Source organism: Oncorhynchus mykiss, chromosome 6 (assembly GCF_013265735.2).
Source record: "Oncorhynchus mykiss isolate Arlee chromosome 6, USDA_OmykA_1.1, whole genome shotgun sequence".
In the NCBI taxonomy this organism is placed as follows: Eukaryota; Metazoa; Chordata; class Actinopteri; order Salmoniformes; family Salmonidae; genus Oncorhynchus; species Oncorhynchus mykiss.
In genome coordinates this window covers 77,897,114-77,920,474 of record NC_048570.1, presented here as the reverse complement: position 1 = coordinate 77,920,474, position 23,361 = coordinate 77,897,114, and the positions used below count along the sequence as shown (strand labels likewise).

The following is a 23,361-nucleotide window of genomic DNA, read 5'->3' as shown; positions in this document are numbered from 1 at the left end:
TCATATCAGAGACAAGATTATTTAGAGCCAATAGTCAGTAGATGGTAGATGTAGATGGAGGGATAGGGGAAGGGTGAGTCAAAGGGCAGTGGGCCGGGGTCAGAGGCTGTCACCGCTGGATCACACAGGCCACGAGGACAAATCTTTGAGAGCAACACACAAACACATATCTTTCTATGTTCTTGCTGTAGGTGTGGATTGATGCTGCTACCCAGATCTTCTACTCATTGGGAGCTGGCTTTGGAGTGCTCATTGCATTTGCCAGCTACAATAAATTTGACAACAACTGTTACAGGTAAGACGTATCACTGTGTTGACATCACCGTGCTGTCCTCAGTGCTTCTCTATCATGACCTTACAAGGCTTACATGACCTTCTATAACCCGTAACCAGGCAACGAGATAGGTTTCCTGTTTTAACTGGACAGAAAGGTGATGTGTATCGGGCCAGTGGACCTTCTGGCTTGGAGCTAACAGGATAAGTGCAGGCCATGCTAGGCCAGATGATGGCTATAGCCATAGGCAGTGTTACCTTCCCTGCCATTCTGTCTTCCTCTAAACCCCTCACAGAGAAACAGACATTAGACTGTGGGGTCTGCTGATCCTTGTCATCACTAATAGGTTCCTGTGAAAGTAGAGAGGTGGGTGCCAGTATCAGACCCATTCTGCTTTAAAAAAAAATGTGTGTAGATATATGGTCTCTTTTGTATTCCAGTTGTGTTTGCGTATGTATAGGTCAGTAAGTGTCTCGCTGGCTGCAGTGGTAACAGTACAGTAATGTTTGTCCATGGACCATCCACCCATTCTATAGACCAATTTCCGGGCCGCATCATGAAAAGTTGCATGCGCAGGTTCGCACCAGATAATGGGCTTGTTTACATTGAAGTGACCACATCTAACTTCAGACGGAGCTCATGTATTCAGATGGTTATCATCTACAACATCACAGATGTCATCAGAGGATTGATTACGTAGCAAACTAGCAAGCCAGCAAGGCAAGGTAAAATATCACAAATAGAGGTAGATATAGAGAAGAATAATATACTTGTTGAACACAGCTAATTAGCTATAGCCATCAGTCATGTGTTTTTATGGTCATCACTCACTCACTGCTAAGTTTGTCAAGGTGTATAGCTATCTGCTACGAATCTGTAGCAAACATTATGAATTTCCCACCTAAGAAACATGGTTCTCAGAACAGTATGTGCTAACTGGGTGTCCTGCATCATTCACAGAACATTGTGGGAAGGTTGTATGCAAAATTACTATAGGACAACCATGCTCTCACCAAGCTCTAGGAAACATATGGTTCTCAGAATGTTATGTGTTAGCTGGGTAGTGTTATTATATGTAGTGTGACGCTGTACAGCCAATTGAATTTCCCACTCTTATAGATTACTTGTCCTGATCTAAACACCCCCCCCCCCCCCCCCCCCCCCCCCAACACAGCTGAAGGCCTCATGTGTGCTCAGCTGGGCCATATTTGGGAGCTGAGAGGCTGAATGAGGACTTGTGAAAGTTGGCTATTACATCCGTAGATATTCTCAAATGACATCTGAATGGCTAGCAGCTGGTTGTATTATTCATCATATTGTACACAGATGTGGCGGTTGAGGTCAGACTGTGGTCCATGTTCTCTCTGTCTGTCTGCTGACTGATCATGAGATGATGTCTGTTGAGTGATCGTGGGTTGATGTCTGCTGACTGAACGTGGGTTGATGTCTGCTGACTGATCGTGAGTTGATGTCTGCTGACTGATCGTGAGTTGATGTCTGCTGACTGAACGTGGGTTGATGTCTGCTGAGTGATCGTGGGTTGATGTCTGCTGAGTGATCGTGGGTTGATGTCTGCTGACTGATCGTGGGTTGATGTCTGCTGAGTGATCGTGGGTTGATGTCTGCTGACTGATCGTGAGTTGATGTCTGCTGAGTGATCGTGGGTTGATGTCTGCTGACTGATCGTGAGTTGATGTCTGCTGACTGAACCTGGGTTGATGTCTGCTGACTGAACCTGGGTTGATGTCTGCTGACTGATCGTGAGTTGATGTCTGCTGAATGATCGTGGGTTGATGTCTGCTGACTGAACGTGGTTTGATGTCTGCTGACTGAACCTGGGTTGATGTCTGCTGACTGAACCTGGGTTGATGTCCGCTGACTGATCGTGAGTTGATGTCTGCTGAGTGATCGTGGGTTGATGTCTGCTGACTGATCGTGAGTTGATGTCTGCTGAGTGATCGTGGGTTGATGTCTGCTGACTGATCGTGAGTTGATGTCTGCTGACAGATCGTGAGTTGATGTCTGCTGAGTGATCGTGGGTTGATGTCTGCTGACTGAACGTGGTTTGATGTCTGCTGACTGAACGTGGGTTGATGTCTGCTGACTGAACCTGGGTTGATGTCTGCTGACTGATCGTGAGTTGATGTCTGCTGAGTGATCGTGGGTTGATGTCTGCTGACTGATCATGAGTTGATGTCTGCTGAGTGATCGTGGGTTGATGTCTGCTGACTGAACGTGGTTTGATGTCTGCTGACTGAACGTGGGTTGATGTCTGCTGACTGAACCTGGGTTGATGTCTGCTGACTGATCGTGAGTTGATGTCTGCTGACAGATCGTGAGTTGATGTCTACTGAGTGATCGTGGGTTGATGTCTGCTGACTGAACGTGGTTTGATGTCTGCTGACTGAACGTGGGTTGATGTCTGCTGACTGAACCTGGGTTGATGTCTGCTGACTGAACCTGGGTTGATGTCTGCTGACTGATCGTGAGTTGATGTCTGCTGACTGATCGTGAGTTGATGTCTGCTGAGTGATCGTGGGTTGATGTCTGCTGACTGAACGTGGGTTGATGTCTGCTGACTGAACGTGGGTTGATGTCTGCTGACTGAACCTGGGTTGATGTCTGCTGACTGAACCTGGGTTGATGTCTGCTGACTGATCGTGAGTTGATGTCTGCTGAGTGATCGTGGGTTGATGTCTGCTGACTGATCGTGAGTTGATGTCTGCTGAGTGATCGATCGTGGGTTGATGTCTGCTGACTGATCGTGGGTTGATGTCTGCTGACTGAACGTGGGTTGATGTCTGCTGACTGATCGTGAGTTGATGTCTGCTGACTGATCGTGAGTTGATGTCTGCTGACTGAACGTGGGTTGATGTCTGCTGACTGATCGTGAGTTGATGTCTGCTGAGTGATCGTGGGTTGATGTCTGCTGACTGATCGTGAGTTGATGTCTGCTGAGTGATCGTGGGTTGATGTCTGCTGACTGATCGTGAGTTGATGTCTGCTGAGTGATCGTGGGTTGATGTCTGCTGAGTGATCGTGGGTTGATGTCTGCTGACTGATCGTGGGTTGATGTCTGCTGAGTGATCGTGGGTTGATGTCTGCTGACTGATCGTGAGTTGATGTCTGCTGAGTGATCGTGGGTTGATGTCTGCTGACTGATCGTGAGTTGATGTCTGCTGACTGAACCTGGGTTGATGTCTGCTGACTGAACCTGGGTTGATGTCTGCTGACTGATCGTGAGTTGATGTCTGCTGAATGATCGTGGGTTGATGTCTGCTGACTGAACGTGGTTTGATGTCTGCTGACTGAACGTGGGTTGATTTCTGCTGACTGAACCTGGGTTGATGTCTGCTGACTGATCGTGAGTTGATGTCTGCTGAGTGATCGTGGGTTGATGTCTGCTGACTGATCGTGAGTTGATGTCTGCTGAGTGATCGTGGGTTGATGTCTGCTGACTGATCGTGAGTTGATGTCTGCTGACTGATCGTGAGTTGATGTCTGCTGACAGATCGTGAGTTGATGTCTGCTGAGTGATCGTGGGTTGATGTCTGCTGACTGAACGTGGTTTGATGTCTGCTGACTGAACGTGGGTTGATGTCTGCTGACTGAACCTGGGTTGATGTCTGCTGACTGATCGTGAGTTGATGTCTGCTGAGTGATCGTGGGTTGATGTCTGCTGAGTGATCGTGAGTTGATGTCTGCTGAGTGATCGTGGGTTGATGTCTGCTGACTGAACGTGGTTTGATGTCTGCTGACTGAACGTGGGTTGATGTCTGCTGACTGAACCTGGGTTGATGTCTGCTGACTGATCGTGAGTTGATGTCTGCTGACAGATCGTGAGTTGATGTCTGCTGAGTGATCGTGGGTTGATGTCTGCTGACTGAACGTGGTTTGATGTCTGCTGACTGAACGTGGGTTGATGTCTGCTGACTGAACCTGGGTTGATGTCTGCTGACTGAACCTGGGTTGATGTCTGCTGACTGATCGTGAGTTGATGTCTGCTGACTGATCGTGAGTTGATGTCTGCTGACTGATCGTGAGTTGATGTCTGCTGAGTGATCGTGGGTTGATGTCTGCTGACTGATCGTGAGTTGATGTCTGCTGAGTGATCGATCGTGGGTTGATGTCTGCTGACTGATCGTGGGTTGATGTCTGCTGACTGAACGTGGGTTGATGTCTGCTGACTGATCGTGAGTTGATGTCTGCTGACTGATCGTGAGTTGATGTCTGCTGACTGAACGTGGGTTGATGTCTGCTGACTGATCGTGAGTTGATGTCTGCTGAGTGATCGTGGGTTGATGTCTGCTGAGTGATCGTGAGTTGATGTCTGCTGAGTGATCGTGGGTTGATGTCTGCTGACTGAACCTGGGTTGATGTCTGCTGACTGAACCTGGGTTGATGTCTGCTGACTGATCGTGGGTTGATGTCTGCTGACTGTACGTGGGTTGATGTCTGCTGACTGATCCTGGGTTGATGTTTGCTGACTGATCGTGGGTTGATGTCTGCTGACTGATCGTGGGTTACTGTCCACAAACAGTCTTCAGGCTTTCACCTAGTTTGATTTCCAGATGGGCCTCAAAGGCTCTCAAACAACATCCAGTCCCTTTGGCATCAAAATGGTTCATTAAAACCAACACAAAATTAATCTCTTTAAAGGGGCAATCAGCAGTTGATGCATCCATTTTTGGACATATTAATTAATGATATGTACTCATTGATTCTTGAAGAATATAACTTATAAATGCCTCATGAGCTTAGTTCAACTGTCTTACTCTAACAGAACCCAAAATTTAAGCATTGTTTTACTCCAAAGTTTGTAAACAAAGTAAATGTAAATAAACACTATATAGCCTCAAAGCATGGTTTACACTATACATTTGATATCATGGATGGTCAGTCCTTGAATCCATGGCTCTGTCTATGAATTTGAGAGAGATTACATTTCTCCAGCCCCATCCCACAGCTTCTTACCAAAACAGTGGTGGATCACAGTACACTAAGTCTCAAAATCACACAATAAACAAACGCACACAGTAAAAAATTCAAGCGTCTGCAAAGAAACCATAGAAAACACACCTCTTTTAACAGGGACACAACCATGAAATAATAAGACACACCTGAGTCCAATAAAAGTCTCTAGGGCGGTCTCTGCTGCCCTCTGGTGCCAGGAGGAACCATGACAGTACCCTTCCTCTAGCAGTGGCTCCAGCCGCGGAGCCATGACGACCACCACGTAGTTGTTTGAAGTCTCTAACAAGACCTGGATCCAGGATGTCCCGGGCAGGCACCCACGCCCGCTCCTCAATACCGTAGCCCTCCCAGTCCACCAGGTACTACAGGGCAGAGTTGGGACCAAGTCATTGTTTTACAAGTCACAAGTAAGTCTCAAGTCTTAGCACTCAAGCCCCAAATCAAGTCCCAAGTCAAGACAGGCAAGTCCGAGTCAAGTCTCAAGTCAAGACCGTCATGTATCAAGTCAAGTCTCAAGTCCTAAACTTTGAGTTTCGAGTCCGAAACAAGTCATAATGTGCTCTTCACCAAATGTAATACCATTTCATATTTTTAACAGGAGTAATAGTTAGTATATTACATTTACGCAAATCATGAATGCTTTTAAAAATATCTATATATTTATTACTTTCTAAATAAACTTTATATTTTCATGGAAATACATGGGTAGACATGAGAAAGACCCCCCAAATAGTGATCGAGGGTCACTATGGGGCGCAATCGGGCGATGTAGGCTTGTACACAATCGCCCAACCTTAACACACACACACACACACACACACACACACACATCAGGCAGGATTTAGGCTACCAACTGGCTAACGAGCTGTAGATCAATCTTGGGTGCACTGATCACGTTCCCGTACTGACTGACTGTGTGGAGGCTCATTGATTTAATGTTACGTTAGCCTACATGATACACTAGTAAAGTTATAAATGATATAGCTGTCGGCTATATTAGCCACGACTTACCGTTCTTTGTGCAGCTTCAAATGTCAAACAAAGTTGGAAATTGTTGCGCCTCCGTCTGTCATTTTCTTCACGCATGTTTTGCAAGTTGCAATCCGTTTTTTGTTGATACAGCGTCGTCTTTATATCCGAAAATAATGATTTTGGGTATCATCTTTCCAAGGGCTCCATCTGAATTCACCTGCCGATGTTCCTCTGCACTGCCACACACACCTTTTTCACAGCTGGCACAATTTGATTGGCTGCTGTCCGATTCAAACTGTAATCCGTTAAATGAAGAGTTGATGCGCTGCACAATTTTTTTAATAGCAGCATTTTTTTATATTTGGGATTAGGGGATGGTATCAAGTCAGGTCAAGTCAAAAGGCTAAAGTCCAAGGCAAGTCACGAGTCATCGGTGTTAAAGTCAAAGTCAAGTTCCAAGTCATCACATTTGTGACTCGAGTCTGACTCGAGTCCAAGTCATGTAACCTGAGTCCACACCTCTGCTGCAGGGTCCCTCGGACTCAACGAGCCTCCAACAGACACTGGACCGTGTAAGGTGGACGGCCATCCACAAGTCGAGGGGGCAGAGGAGCAGGTGTCAGGGGAGAGAATGGACTGGTCTTTACCAGCTTGAGACGGGAGACATGAAAGTACGCACAGACTCTCATGGACCTGAGAAGTTGGAGATGATAGGTGACCGGGTTGATGCGACTCAAGATATTGAATGGTCCTATGTAGCGTGGAGCGAGCTTCCGCAAGTCCAACTTTAAGGGAAGATCACAGGTGGACAGCCACACCCATTGAACCGGTCGGAGGAGTCGAAGAGTTCTTCAGTGCCGGTTTGCCTGATGTTGGTGTCAGGCAGAGTGGAGCAAGGAGGATCGCGCTCTGATCCAGATGCAATGACATCGTCGAATGAACGCCTCAGCTGATGGCACCGCCGCTTCGGCCTCTTGTTCATAAAATAGGGGGAGGTCGAACACGAACTGACACTCAAATGTTGAGTTCAGCAGTGTGTTATGAGCATACTCTGCGCAGATGAGGAACTTGCTCCAGTTGCTGGCCTGAGTGGAGACAAAGCAGCAGAGGAACTTCTCCAGCTCCTGGTTGGCCCGCTCAGTTTGCCTAGTCGACTGTGGGTGGAAGACCAAGGAGAGACTCGCCAAAGGCCTTACAATACCATACAACAAACTGGGGCCCACGATCTGAGACGATGTTCGGGGGAACTCCGTGTAGTCGAAAGACATGGATAATCACGAGATCAGCGGTCTCCTTCACTGAAGGCATCTTGGGTAAGGCGATGAAATGGGCTGCCTTGGAGAACCGATCGACCACCACCAGGATAGTGGTAACCCTTTGAGATGTAGTTAACCCTGTGATAAAATCTACAGACAGATTTGACCAGGGCCGGCTGGGGATGGGTAGAGGTTGGAGCAACCCGGCCGGTCGCTGACGTGAAGACTTGCTTTGGGCACAGATGGAACAGGCCGCAACAAAGGATCTCACATCCTCCATCATGGGGGCCACCAGAATTTCCGCCTCAGGAACTCCTGTGTCCAATTAACCCTTGGATGCCCAGTTCATTTAGAGGAGTGTCCCCATTGTAGTACTTGGGACCCGGGCTGATCGTCCCTTGAGCTCCCTGAATGGCCTGTCATCCTCGGGGTCCAGCAAAAACCGGTCAGGGACTTGCGGGTTAGGACCGTGAGAGGCTCTGCACCCGCACCAAAGTTGTATGTAAAATGTCTGTAAAAATTGGAAAACCCAAGGAACCCCTGAACCTGCTTGAGTGAGGTGGGACGGGGCCAGTTTGCGATCGCCTCAATCTTTACGGGGTTCATGTGGATGCCTGTGGTAGAGATAATGTGACCCAGGAAGGAATCCTGGTATACGTGGAACTCACACTTCTCTATCTTGACATATAGTTGGCTCTGCAGGAGGTGTCCCAGGACTTGGCAGACGTGCAGTATGTGTTCCGGAAGGGTCTTGGAGAAAATGAAGATGTCGTTGAGGTTAACAAAAACAAACCGATTCAACATATCCCTCAGGGTGTCATTGACCAATGCTTGAAAGACTGACAGTGAGTTCGATAATCTGAAGAGCATGACTAAATACTCATAGTGGCCACTAGGGGTGTTAAAAGCAGTCTTCCATTCATCTCCCTCCCTGATTCTCACCAGATTGTAAGCGTTGCGGAGGTCTAGTTTGGTGAAGAATTGGGCCGCTTTGATCAACTCCAATGCGGAGGACATCAGGGATAGGGGGGTAACAATTCCTGATTGTAATCTGGTTCAGCCCTCTGGTTCAGCCCTCTCGATGCAGTAATGCAGGCCTCCATCCTTCTTACATCCACCAGCAGGGGATTGAAACCTGCCTTCAGCGATTCCCGGATGTAATTGTCCATGACTGCTGCTTCAGGGGTCGAGAGGGAATACAGATGACCCCGGGGAGCCTTATTGCATGCGCCTGTCACACTCCTGTGGGCTCAGACGTGTGCGACCCAGCTGCATGGGATCCTCCATGCTGGGCTCGGTGGCCTTGGGGTGCTCAGGAAACTGGAATGGTGGCGTGGTGTCCAAAGGGTGCTGTCTCCCCCGTTCCCGGGTGTCAAACCTGATTGCCAGTGTTTTCAGGGACTCGATGTCCTCTCCCAGTTCCTGAGTGGGAAGCTCATCTTTGATGGAGTTAGGCAGACCCTGGTGGAAAGCGGTACCCAGTGCCTCCATATTCCACCCACTCTCAGCGGCGAGGATGCGGAACTCAATGGTCCCTTGGCAGAGGTTGAACAGTTGGCTGGCCACTTCTCGTCCGGCAGACTGGGTGGTTGAAGACTCGTTGTAGCTTGGCAGTGAAGGCTACTACGGCTACCATTGCCCACGCCAGAGCCTTGCCCGAGAGTAGAGTGATGATGTAGGTGATCATGGCCCGATCGGTGTGGAACGAGGAGGACTGTAGCCCGAACACCAGAGTACACTGAGTGAGAAACCCCTTGCATCCTCCCGGGTGCAGGTTCCCTGGAGGAACCACAATGACGTCTGTAGCACTGGGCGATGAGACCTGGGCATTGGCTCCTCCTGGGATGGGGGCGTGCCTTGGTTGGAGGGACTCAGCCCGAAGGTTTCCGTGGATTTGGGAGAGCTGTTCTTGCTGCCGTCCTAACAGTGTTCCTTGGTGGGCTTCCACATTCCGGATCTGGGAGATCTCTGCTGGGTCCATGTTGTGGCAGAAGCTTGCTGTGATGTGGTGAGGTTGAACCCAGGGCTTGGTGGTGGGGTGGGGGGTTACGGCCCCTTCGGTATTCTGTCTTCTAATACCTTGACAAGACCCTCAAGACAAGACCCAAGATATGGTTCCAATAAAAATGTTGGTTTAGATTGACTATGGTTCAAGGAAGCAACAGGAAGTCCAATAGTCGAAGTGTTTATTATTGTTCTAAAAACCTGTCCTGGTACTATCATGGTAGCTTTATTTTTCTAAACATGTTTTATGTGTGTGTGTTCTCTTTCCAACAGGGATGCTATCCTGACCAGTACAGTGAACTGTGTCACCAGCTTCTTTTCAGGTTTTGCCATTTTCTCTGTGCTCGGCTACATGGCCTACAAACACGGAGTCAGGATAGAGGACGTGGCCACTGAAGGTGAAAGGAACCCTACTAGACATGCATGCACGCAAGCACACACACACACACACACACACACACACACACACACACACACAGGCAAGAACACGAACACACACACACAGTAAGTGGTGCGGAGGATGACATACATAACACACCCAGACCACACACTCCAACAACACACCCAACTTCATTTAAACCCAGATTTATGACCAAACTGTCCACAGCATAGACACCTCATAAAACACAAAGAAAAAGATAGGAATATAGACATGCCTTATTAGGAAACATACAGTATGAGGCTATATTGCAGGCTACCCACAGTATTATCTTTTCCCTGGCCAGCCCCCAGAGAATGCTGTGTTTGTATGGTGGATCCACCCAGGGTATGACTCAGCTAGGACAGACTCAACACATGAACAGTCCCTGTCTGACCCTGAGTAGAGTGAGGGGAGTCACCTGCTCTAAGGGAGGACAGGATTATGACAACACCCAGCAGTCAGTCAACTACACACCATTTAGAGAGTTTCAAACCCAGTCAAAACATATAAATTCATCATAGAACTAAACATTCCTCAAGCTTACTGTTACTGCTCACTAAATCAAACAACTTAAAGAAAATATTCACCCATTTTGAACGTTACATCGTTTTTGTGCATCTATAAGCGATTTCATGTTTTCATGTATATCTGAGCTACTGCCATTCAAGCAGGCAGATATACAGCCGGTATGACAAGTGATGCAAAAGTCGTCATACCGGCTGTATTTCTTCCTGCTTGTACATCAATAGCCCAGAACGACATGAAAACATGAAATGATCCCAGGAATCGATCAAACATCACTCACAAAAATGATATAACATTCAAAATGGGTGAATCATCCCTTTAAGAATGAGCAGCAACGTGCAATGCTTTCAATATAATTGATTGCAACAGAAGCTGAAAGGCTATGGGGTTCAGATGGAATTGAAATACCAGAGAACATTTCAAACTGTTTTTTTAAGGGAAACAGTTTCCAAGAAGTCACATAAATCTGGCCTGCTATGGAGAGGGGTTGGCAGACATACAAAAATAATGGGATCTGTTAAAAATCAGCTTTGCTTTCTAGTTCTTCTGTTTTCTACTTTCCACTGTCTCTAGCTGTCTGTCATTTCTTTGTCATCTTGTGTCCTCACTTCTGTCTTTCTCCATCCCCTCCTCCTTCTTTCACTTTCCTTTCCATTGATAAATCATCTCTTATTTCCTCTAAAATGACCTTGTGGACAGGGTCAAGCTCAGGACAAGGAAGTTATATATCAACATCCCACCCAACAATATACTGTTTTATTTCAGCATCCACCAAACAAGGCACCGTTTTATAGACTGATGGTAGTCAGTTGGCTCTGGTATGTCCTATCACAAGTGTCTCTATCTGTGTATCTTTGTGTGAGTGCAGGTGCAGGACTGGTGTTCATCATCTATCCTGAGGCCATCTCCACCCTGCCTGGATCTACCTTCTGGGCCATAGTATTCTTCATCATGCTGCTGACTCTGGGCATCGACAGCTCTGTGAGTTACTGACCCTCCTCAGGGTTGAATGACTGCATGCTATGTCCCACCACAGGGCACTGACCTTTTGTTTCTATCTTATGGTGGGTGTAGTGGATTCCTTTCCTCTTTACCATAGCCACTGCCCAAGCCTGAAGCGGGGTTGTTTGGTACGCATACAGTCCACACTCAAGGTTTTCAAACGGCCAAACATTCAAAGAGATTCAGGGATATGGTGCGCTTATTCTTCTTATATCTAACAAAAAAATTATTCTCCAATCAACTTAAAGCATAGATTACTTCATATGGAAATACATAATATGATCTGTCTGTATGTCTGTATGGTCAAAAAACTATACCGCTCCCGCATCTAGCGGGTTTATAGTATGTGGAGATTAGAATACTATGTAATCTCCTCCAGTCTATCTATCTATATCTGTCTCTCTATCTGTCTCTCTATCTCTCTCCCTCTTCTGTCTCTCTCTGTCTCTGTCTCCCTCTTTCTCTGTCTCTCCCTGTCTCGCTCTCTCTCTGTCTCTCTCTCTCTCTGTCTCTCCCTGTCTTGCTCTCTCTCTCTCTCTCTCTGTCTCTCCCTGTCTCTCCCTGTCTCGCTCTCTCTCTATCTGCCCCTTTGTCTCTATCTTTCTCTCTCTGTCCCTCTCTCTGTCTCTGTCTCCCTCTTTCTCTGTCTCTCCCTGTCTCTCTCTCTCTCTCTCTCTCTCTGTCTCTCCCTGTCTCGCTCTCTCTCGGTCTCTCTCTCTCTCTGTCTCTCCCTGTCTCGCTCTCTCTATCTGTCCCTGTGTCTCTATCTCTCTCTTTCTCTCTCTTTCTCTCTCTGTCCCTCTCTCTCTCTCTCTCTTTCTCTGTCTCTCTCTGTCCCTCTTGCTGTCCCTCGCTCTGTCTCTCTCTGTCCCTCTTGCTGTCCCTCGCTCTGTCTCTCTCTTTCTCTGTCTTTCTCTGTCCCTCTTGCTGTCCCTCGCTCTGTCTCTCTCTGCATTATTCTACTTTCCCATGGTTGCAGTGGGTGCTCTAGGTATTGTCTAGACTAGCAGCAGTGTGGGAAGGCAGTTGTTTTGACTGTTACCCAATAACCATGAAGCATGAGGTGGAAAATCACATGCACCGCAACCTGAAACACAGGAAAACTTTGTTCACAGAGATTTACATTTTTCCTCATTCAATTTCTCACTTACACAATGTTATCATTTACTATAAATGAAGAGAGAAAGGAAATTCCACAGCAGGGGAACATTTTATTTTACAGTAGTAGTCATGCCCAATGTAGCACTGTACTAAGAAATCTAGGTCTGATCATTTATATTCTAGGCCAAAGGTATTCTGTTTGGGTACAAAGACTGTGTGATTCTGTTACATTGCTGCTGTAGGCACTACGGTTTATGTGTTTGTGCCACTGAATCATCCTCTGTCTGTCTGTCTGTCTGTCTGTCTGTCTGTCTGTCTGTCTGTCTGTCTGTCTGTCTGTCTGTCTGTCTGTCTGTCTGTCTGTCTGTCTGTCTGTCTGTCTTCTAGATGGGCGGTATGGAGGCAGTCATCACAGGACTGTCGGACGACTTCAAGATCCTGAAGAGGAACAGGAAGCTGTTCACCTTCGCCACGGCATTCGGAACCTTCCTTGTCGCGCTCTTCTGCATCACTAATGTGAGGTCACTTCACATATGATTTCCATAGTTGTCATATGATTGCATAAATCAAACCAAAGAGACACAAGATAGTGTGCCTCTGTGATTTAGGTGGATCAGTCACAGGAAAGACAGAAAAGGGAAACCCCTGTCCAACCATGTGAAGTGTTGTTATTGACTGACTGGATAAGCTCTGTGCTTCATGCTTATCCTTGTCAGCTCACAGTAGTTAACTGCAGCCAGGTTGCCCTCAGTAACATCTGCAACAACCTTTGGACATTATGTCTCTGTATCTGTCTCTCTCTCTCTGTCTGTCTGTCAGGGAGGTATATATGTGCTGACTTTGTTGGATAACTACGCGGCGGGGACCTCCATCTTGTTTGGGGTGCTGATTGAGGCCATTGGGGTGTCCTGGTTTTACGGTATGTATAATCGGTCCCCCTTAGCCTAGTACAGAGGCACATACTAATTCTGACTTCTTACTGTGGTGAACCTGCTTATCTACTGTACCTTTCCTCATCTTCTGTTGTTCATTAGAGCCCAGCCCTTTGTTCTGTCCATCCCTCCATCACCCCCTGCCCACAGTTGCCCTCTCCTGGCCTGCCCTCTCCTCTGCTGGGCTTTCTCAACCTCCCTAACTCCCTGGCATCTTCACTACCAAGGCCCTGCAGCTACACCTGACATTTACTGGCAGTGTAGAGACACCGTGGTTCCCTTCCTTAGACCTCCACTGTTAACCCCCTTTCTCCATCTCTCCCAGTACTCCTCTTTCCATTTCTCCATACACTCCCTCCCTCCTCTTATCTTCTAGACTGCCTCTCTTCCCTAATATATCTCCATCTCTCACAGTACTCCTCTTTCCATTTCTCCATACACTCCCTCCCTCCTCTAATCTTCTAGACTGCCTCTCTTCACTAAAAGATCTCCATCTCTCCCAATACTCCTCTTTCCATTTCTCCATACACTCCCTCCCTCCTCTAATCTTCTAGACTGCCTCTCTTCACTCATAGATCTCCATCTCTCCCAATACTCCTCTTTCCATTTCTCCATATACTCCCTCCCTCCTCTAATCTTCTAGACTGCCTCTCTTCACTCATCGATCTCCAACTCTCCCAATACTCCTCTTTCCATTTCTCCCTACACTCCCTCCCTCCTCTAATCTTCTAGACTGCCTCTCTTCACTAATAGATCTCCATCTCTCTGCGTGAGGGAGAGTAGTGAATGATTATATGGTGTGTGAACAGTCGTATGCAGTCTGTTTAGTGTTTTATGTATTGCACAGAGATAATACTGTACTTCGACAAGATGACTTGCCCATCAATGTACACCATGATTTATAGTCAGCATTAATTGTTGAAACTGAGCCTCAAGAGGAGGTGAGACAGACAGAGCACGCCAGATGCTGAGCTGTTCTAGGGAGGAGATAAAAGGAGAGGGTCTTCTTGTAGATGTTAACAGGCCTGGGCTGCCCTGATAAAGAAACATTATGCCCAAGCTATAGAAACATCATGGTTGTGTGCCGAATGGCACCATATTCTCTATATGGTGTACTACTTTTGGTCAAAAGTAGTGCACTATATAGTGCCGTTTGGGACACAGTCCATCTCCTTATAGGCAGACTTAACCCTGTGTGAAATTATAATATAACATACTTGGAAGGCTCAGAGACTTTTATGAAACAGATATCATTGAGCTGCATTTTTACTGCTGTGTGAACTCACAACTATACAAGAAATTGGAGTTGTGTGCCATGAAGCTCTTTCTCAGCCACCTGTTATGTATGGAAATTGATGAGAGGAGCATTAGTTCTCCTGTGAACTTGAGACATCAGAAGCAAAGCGGACTGGGGGTCTGACCTGGGTGAAAATAGTATTTGTTTTCTTTCAAGTACGTTGAGTGTTTGATTCAACCTTCCCATAGTACCAGATGGGCAGGGTTTATACTTTCGGGACTATTGGTTGTATTGCACCGGGCAAGCTCAATCAATCAAGCTCAGCTTCAGTATTTGCAAGGAAACAAGTACTATTTGAACCCAGATCTGCAGTGGGTTTATGGGTCTGGTTCTGTGTGCGTGAGTTCAAGCCCTGGTCTTCTGTCCTGTGTTTCCTCTCCAGGCGTGGACCGCTTCAGTGAGGATATCGAGCGCATGATGGGCTTCAAGCCAGGTCTCTACTGGAGGCTGTGCTGGAAGTTTGTCAGCCCCACCTTCCTACTGGTGAGACCCCCGGGGGGGCAAGAAAGGGCTGGTTGGTGGACTGGGGTGGGGTGGAAGCCTTTGGCATGGTGCTGGGAGTAGGGATGGGAGGGCAAAGTACCTGACACAAGCCTAAGGTATGAATCATGATCTATGGTATGTCATTGTGCTTGAAGGAAGAAATGAGGAAATTCACAACAGAGGTTTCTTAATTGTTTCTGGCTGCTATATACTGTACTATAGTCTTTTTAAACTCCTATTATGTGCCAGCAATTTGGAATTTGCCACAGGAAATATGTTTTCCTGTTATGTTTTTATAAATGTTAGAAGTACTGTATCTCCAAGAATAGATTAGCATCACATGAACTCTGCATGAAAATGGATTAAACTACAATATAACTACATTTGAACATCTTGGCCATACTGTTATAATCTCAACCAAGCACAGCCAGAAGAGGACTGGGTCCCCCTCAGAGCCTGGTTCCTCTGTAAGTTTCTTCCTAGGATCCTGCCTTTCTAGGGAGTTTTTCCTAGCCACAGTGCTTCTGCGTCTGCATTGCTTGCTGTTTGGGGTTTTAGGCTGGGTTTCTGTACAGCACTTTGTGACATCGGCTGATGTTAAAAGGGCTTTATAAATACATTTGATTGATTGATTGAACTACAACATACTGAACATATTGATTTACAGAATGTTCAGTGCACTAGGAATTAGTTAAGGATGTGTAGGTCTCTATATTTTATAATATTAGAAATATGCTATGTCAATGAAGCACAGATACTGTATGGGTTTGTATAGATAGGTCAAAAGCAAATGATTTGTCTTGGTGGGAAATTATGCTATTCCCTTAATGCTTTTACATTGATTATGATCAGTCATAAGTCAATATTCTTCCTTCCAGATGGGAAGTTTATATGTTTTATATGGCAAACAGGAAATAAAAAGAGCAGAGGAAGATTGAAAACCAGGACAAGAGGTAGATTAGATTGTAAGCCAATATATCACCATGATCTTTAAACCTTATGTCTGAGGGGAGCTATCATTGTTTAGTTTTAACGTGTAGTGTATGCTACCATGGTTCTGATAGCCTTACCTCCAGAAGCAAGGCAGAAACAGCAGATGTCAGGAAGATAGCACGCAACTTTGGCTGTTGCATAGATGGCATTTGTAGAAGAAGGACATAGAAGAATGTTGTTGGCCTTTGATATTCAGTTGTAGACGAGGAAGAGACACTTCCCTGACCTTCCAGTGTTGTATTATAACTACTAGTGATGTTTGCTGCTCTCTGGGGCAACAGTTACAAAGCTACAGAGCTACAGTTCAGTGGTGATGGGCCTCCAGTCTCTAGTCTACAGCAGCCTGGTGAACCAGAGTACTTACAGTGAAAGTCTATTACAGTATGTTCAAACCCCAGAGGGAGCGACCATGCCCTAGTCTATTCTATTCAACTCAATTTAATCTCTGCAATGCTTTAATTTTTTTGTCAAAATGAACAGTGGCGGAGTGGAGGAGGAGTATTCGTTATTTCTACAGAAGCTCTGTTTGATGTCTCGTTGGGAATATTATAACCACTTGTTTTTTCTCCTCTTCATACTTTGTGGAGATAGCCATTATCAAGACCAAGCGGATCTGTTGTTACTCCTGTCCTCTGTTGATATGGTGACCTAGCTAACCATTCTGTTGTTTCTCCTGTCCTCTGTTTATATGGTGACCTAGCTAACCGTTCTGTTGTTTCGCCTGTCCCGTTTATATGGTGACCTAGCTAACGGTTCTGTTGTTTCTCCTGTCCCCAGTTTATATGGTGAACTAGCTAACCGTTCTGTTGTTTCTCCTGTCCTCAGTTTATATGGTGACCTAGCTAACCGTTCTGTTGTTTCTCCTGTCCCCAGTTTATATGGTGACCTAGCTAACCGTTCTGTTGTTCCTCCTGTCCTCAGTTTATATGGTGACCTAGCTAACCGTTCTGTTGTTTCTCCTGTCCCCAGTTTATATGGTGACCTAGCTAACCGTTCTGTTGTTTCTCCTGTCCTCAGTTTATATGGTGAACTAGCTAACCGTTCTGTTGTTCCTCCTGTCCTCAGTTTATATGGTGAACTAGCTAACGGTTCTGTTGTTTCTCCTGTCCTCTGTTTATATGGTGACCTAGCTAACCGTTCTGTTGTTTCTCCTGTCCTTAGTTTATATGGTGAACTAGCTAACGGTTCTGTTGTTTCTCCTGTCCTTAGTTTATATGCTGACCTAGCTAACCATTATGTTGTTTCTCCTGTCCTTAGTTTATATGGTGAACTAGCTAACCGTTTTGTTGTTTCTCCTGTCCCCAGTTTATATGGTGACCTAGCTAACCGTTCTGTTGTTTCACCTGTCCCCAGTTTATATGGTGACCTAGCTAACCGTTCTGTTGTTTCACCTGTCCCCAGTTTATGTGGTGACGTATCTGTTCTGTTGTTTCTCTCCTTTCCCCAGGTCGTGGTGATAGCCAGCATCGTGACGTCCACGGGCCTGAGTTATGATGACTATGTCTTTCCTTCATGGTCCAATGTGATTGGCTGGGGGGTAGCTCTGTCCTCCATGATGTTTGTGCCCATCTACGCCATCTACAAGTTCCTCAGTATGCCAGGGACATTCAAACAGGTCAGTGGAAAAACAAATCCCTCTCATCTGCATGGTTGTTGTTTATATTATGTAAAGATAACCTTAGATTGATTTGATTTGATTTATTAGGATGCCCATTAGCCAACGCCAATGGCGACAGCTAGTCTTACTGGGGTCCGACATATAACATAAAATACATTACAGACAAAAGACTTTACAATTTACATACATGAAAAAACATTTTAACATGTAGTGTGTTAATGTTGGCAGGTACGGTATGTACTGTAGCTTAAAGTCATGTAGCTTGAATGCTGTGGTAAATAGCAACCTCTTATCTGTATCCCAGCGGTCAAAACTGGTTGAAATGCCATCCTTATAACCAGATTATGACGTAATTTCAACCAGGGTTGCCCCCCTGGGATAGTATGTGTTTATTTTATGCAAAGATAATCTTAGATCAATGGCAGGCATTTAGCTTGGAGTCTTCACGGCTTGACATTGAACTCACTCATAAACGGACTTTTTCCTTTTCAATGGTTGATGGTTGATGATGTCAGTACTTTTGGGACGCTGGTTAGAGATCTTGAGGGTTCAAAGACTGAACAGTGTACAGTACAATCATAAAAACAACATTCCACAGCTTTGATTATCTTCCTGAGCAGTAAACAGTGTTACCTTGTGTTTTCTTACTCACTCCTCGTGGCATTTCCTTCTGATATCTTGGCAGTGTTTAGACTCCTTCCATGACTATCTCCCATGCTTTTCCTCCAGCTGAGATCACAGTTTATCATACTGTTATCACACCAAGTGCACTCAGTCAGATATGAAGATGGGGGCAATCTGGAAGAGACATCAGAGGTCATGCAGTACACACTACAGTACAGTGTACATCCAGTCCAGCCTGATCACATCAGAATCAGAACGCTGTTCGACGTATTTGAGCTGTCTGGAAGTTCCTAATCTATAGAGGAAATGGTGGATCTATAGAATAAACTGTGACCATAGATTAAAACGCTAGTTTATTACAAGCTTCAGGATCATGTCTCTTGTGCTTGGGACAATGTGCATCTAAACTCTCTGGATTCTGTTTTATGCAGTGTAAGACTGTGTTTATTGTAAGGTATGACTTATGTAATATAATGTACTGTAATGGCTTATTTTCCAGAGGATCGCCTACTGCATCACACCAGAACACGAACATCATCTGGTGGCGGAGGGAGCTACCATCAGACAGTTCACGGTGAGTACAGATGTTGGATCTTCATTTGAGCCAGTGTGCTAGAGCAGGAAAATAGTCCTGCAGCAACAGGACATTTGAATTATTATGTGTATTATAATGAATGGACATTTTCGTAGGAGTTGATATATATTTCATTATGGCAAATTAAGTCTGACATTTTAAAGTGAAAATGACAACCTTTTTAAAACTCAATTTGATCACTCTTTTGTTGCTGACCATTTTCTTTCACAGCAGGAAATGCAAACTTGTAGTGTGTTTAAGGTTCTACATCTGTAAGGGCTGGAAAACATAGAGGTATAGTGGAGGTAGACAGAGTGATGACTAGAATGGAAAACTATGAATGAATGTGACCTCTAATGATGCTCCATACTGCATTGGCAATGAAGCGTTATCAAATTCACCCTTTTCTATTTCAGCTCAAGCACTGGTTGGCTATCTGACAACCTGATGTCACCCAACCTTCCCCACTACTCACAATTCCGGGGTGTTGGAGTCATTGTGTTTCGACGGCAGATGTTCCTGCTGCTGAGCCTCCTGCTACAGGAGGATGGACAGGGATAACGCCATGCTCCTTTCTGCCTCTTTGTGTTCTGTTGGTTCTGACCCAACCTGTGACCTGCCATCCCCTCTTTTCCACTCGGCCCCTCATCTCCCTCTCTCTCTCTGTCGAGTGACTACAGATTCTCTCATCAACCTCTGCCTACAGAGTCTACTCAATATCCTCCATGTTTTTGCTTTTGAAGTATTGTTTTATTGAAAACGTTTTACCATGTGACATCGTCATCGTCGTCATTTTTTAAACATATATACAACTCATAAGATGGAGACATTCCATGCAGAGCATGTACAGGTGTTTTCTGTGTTCATGGACACAGTTATTGTTTTTCATATCAGTAGTTTTTTTTACGACGACTGTTCTGTGTACATTAGTTATACATGGGTTAGACACTTACACCAAGTCAAAAAGTACCAAATGACCACTTCTGTCATCATGTATGCTCTAGGCAGGGGGAGACAAACATGACTCACATTGCTTTTTATCTTCTTGATTCTTTTCAAAGAGGACCCTCAAGCTTTTAGGTGAATGAGAAAGGGAAGACATCTAGTTTCATTGCCCTCTTTGTATGTCTGACTGAGTAGGTCCCCAGTCACTACTCTAGATAACAGCAGCTCAACTGTGTCAGTGCCTTATCAAGCTAGACACTTCAGAACCTGTCAATGTTTTCATTGGTCCATACAGAAAGGTAAATGTTTTCATTGGTCCATACAGAAAGGTTTTGCCCGACGACTCAGGAATCCTCCTGCAGATCAGAGCTCGTGGATGATAGATACACTTTATGGTTACCAACATACGTTATTAATTCAGTTTGAATGACAATGTCCTTTAGATATTCATCTTACAGCAGTAGAGGTTTTTCCCAGTTGCCTTCTCCATCTTTTGAAACCTACCTGAAACAGATCTGAAGCTTTTGTCACCTGTCTCACAGAAAAGGGAACAATTTATGTTGAGACTCAGAAGTGTTTTGTCTTGCTAGTGGTCGTCCTTATGCTTTACACATGGCCTTTACACAGAGTAGAGGTCTACATTGTCCTGCTATGGTTACTAATGGTACTGTGTGTACCAACTTTAATGTGTTGCATAGTACTAGCATCCTCTTCAGAGAGGCTTGTACCCTTGATCCAATGATTTGCCTTTGCCGTGCTTGTGGATAAACAGTAGTATTAAACAGTGGTGAAGACACAAAGGGAGGTTTTAATTAAATTAAGTTGAATCCAGCACTTGAAAGAAGTCTTTAACAGAAGTACTTGTTTCAGTTTTCTATGGATAGTAAGCACTCTTAGTGTTTTAGGGAACATTTTCAGGCATGCAAGAAATGCCCTGTTTTATCAAAAGCTTAACTGACTGACAGCACTAACACAGGTAGACTCAACAAAACAAGTGATTTCTTTACTTTTTCTATAATGTTCTCTTTGTTATGTTGCATCTTTCCAATGCATTCTTTTGTGGTCCATATGGGTGAGGGAAATCAGGAGCTTCTCCTTCAAAGTGTGTGTGTGTGTGTGTGTGTGTGTGTGTGTGTGTGTCTGTGTGTGTGTCTGTGTGTGTGTCTGTGTGTGTGTGTGTGTGTCTGTGTGTGTGTCTATGTGTGTGTGTGTGTGTGTGTGTGTGTGTGGAAGGAAAGCTAGTGTATTTTAAGTTTGAAATGCCTCATTCATTGTACAATGATTGTTGTGTTAAATCATGTATGGTGTACTTATATGTTACTTTGTCATCTGTTGAAGCCTTCAAGCTTGACTTAAAGAAAGTTCACCACCAAGGAAGTGCCAAACTGTTCACCCCTTTTTTTAGAGATGTTTTTGTCTTTCATTTTGTTCTGTTTCTCTTTTCTGTTTCTTTATTTATTCAAATGGAGTTGAAATCTAATTTAATTTTTCTTATTGTGAAATAACATTAATGGCAGGAAGCAAGCCACACACAAAAATTATATTGTATGTGGAGTATAAGACATGGAAAAATATATAAATATATTCTTTTGTTATATATCTAATCTTGTATTTATCAAATTGTTTATAAACGAAACGTGAATGTAAAGTATTTTAAACGTAACTGTCCACTGTTCCTGTTATATCATTGTGTTTGATGTAGGTAAGATGAATCTATTTACAGATGTGTTCTCCAGTGTAACTGGGGTGACTTTGCAACGTGAATGTAGAACCCTGGCATTACCTGAGCTACGTTTACAGAACACTGTGTACAATACAAAAGTCCTGTTGAACGTGAGTGACAACTATCTATGAAGAAGTCAAAATATGCACACTATTATAATAAAGACTTATTCTACACACACAGATGGGGGTATAAGCATTGATTTATTGTTGGAAGAATGGGATAATAAGCTTCTGTGAATGGAATTGAATTCCCGGTCCATTGTGTTGTGTTAGAGAGGGTAGACTGTACGTAGCCAAAGGATGAGTGCATGGGGTTTAGATAATAGAGGAACCAGAAAGGGGGATGTTTGGAGCTCTCTGATGAGGTAAAGGGGATTCTTCTTCTGGAAGGGAGCAGATACATACATTTCTCTCTCTCACTCTCTCTCCCTCTGTCTCTCTCTCTCTCTCCCTCTGTCTCTCGCTCTCTCTCTCTACCTCTGTCTCTCTCTCTCTCTCCCTCTGTCTCTCACTCTCTCTCACTCTCTCTCTCTCCCTCTGTCTCTCTCTCTCTCTCTCTCTCTCCCTCTGTCTCTCTCGCTCTCTCTCTCTCCCTCTGTCTCTCTCGCTCTCTCTCTCTCCCTCTGTCTCTCTCTCTTTCTCACCCTCTCTCCCTCTCCCTCTGTCGCTCTCTCTCTCCCTCTCTCTCTATCTCTCTCTCTCTCTCTCTTTCTCCCTCTCTCCCTCTCTCCCTCTCCCTCTGTCTCTCTCTCTCACTCTCTCTCCCTCTGTCTCTCTCTCTCGCTCTCTCTCTCTCCACTGATTCAGCAAGTGTTGCATTATTGTACTTCAACAGAAGAAAATAATAAACTTCAGTTTTCACTGCTGGAGGCTCCAGCTCCCTGCATCATGCGTTTATTCTCAGAGTTCTTTTTTGAAGTTAAGCTATGTGGGAATTGTATTGTTTATGTTTCGTCGGGATATATATTCTGCAGCGTTGACTGACACAGATACAGAAGTGTCTCTGCCGGTGCAAAAACATAGCATATTATCAAGAGTAGAGAGGAATGCAGGTTCCTTAAATGTATTTTTCAATTTTTCACTCAGCAACAAGTGAAGGATATACAGTACAAAGAGAAGCTAATGGCACTAGCTTTATACAGAGGTGAATCATTTAGAACAACAACAAAGCCTATTCATTTCTCTCAACTTACACAGACTGATGCAAATCAAATCAAATGTCGAATGTGTTGAATACCGTGAAACGCTTACCTTAACCAACAATGTAGAGTAAAAAAAAAGAAAGTATGACAACATTTGCTAAATAAACTAAAGGAAAAATAGTACAATAAAATAACAATAACAAGTTAGTCAAACAAATCTCACGTCTATCAGATCTAGTATCCATGATTCAAAGGCATCGGAATCACTGGACACGATACAGAGTTTTAGTACTCTCCATATATAATATGAAGTTAACACGATACAGAGTTTTAGTACTCTCCACATATAATATGAAGTTAACACGATACAGAGTTTTAGTACTCTCCACATATAATATGAAGTCACCACGATACAGAGTTTTAGTACTCTCCACATATAATATGAAGTTAACACGATACAGAGTTTTAGTACTCTCCACATATAATATGAAGTTAACAC

General features: G+C 44.8%; 1 protein-coding gene across 1 annotated transcript in view; it reads left to right on the top strand.

Moving 5' to 3' along the window:
- Positions 1-21,900, top strand: part of LOC110526616 (sodium-dependent noradrenaline transporter) — a 54,851-nt gene extending 32,951 nt beyond the window's left edge. Inside the window, exons 6-14 of the mRNA XM_021607732.2 lie at positions 192-295; positions 9,754-9,878; positions 11,295-11,407; positions 12,917-13,045; positions 13,349-13,448; positions 15,141-15,241; positions 17,682-17,849; positions 18,976-19,050; positions 19,467-21,900. Coding sequence (XP_021463407.2) covers positions 192-295; positions 9,754-9,878; positions 11,295-11,407; positions 12,917-13,045; positions 13,349-13,448; positions 15,141-15,241; positions 17,682-17,849; positions 18,976-19,050; positions 19,467-19,490 — 939 coding nt within the window. The 3' untranslated portion in view covers positions 19,491-21,900. The remainder of the gene's footprint in view (positions 1-191; positions 296-9,753; positions 9,879-11,294; positions 11,408-12,916; positions 13,046-13,348; positions 13,449-15,140; positions 15,242-17,681; positions 17,850-18,975; positions 19,051-19,466) is intronic.
- The last annotated feature ends 1,461 nt before the right edge of the window (positions 21,901-23,361 follow it).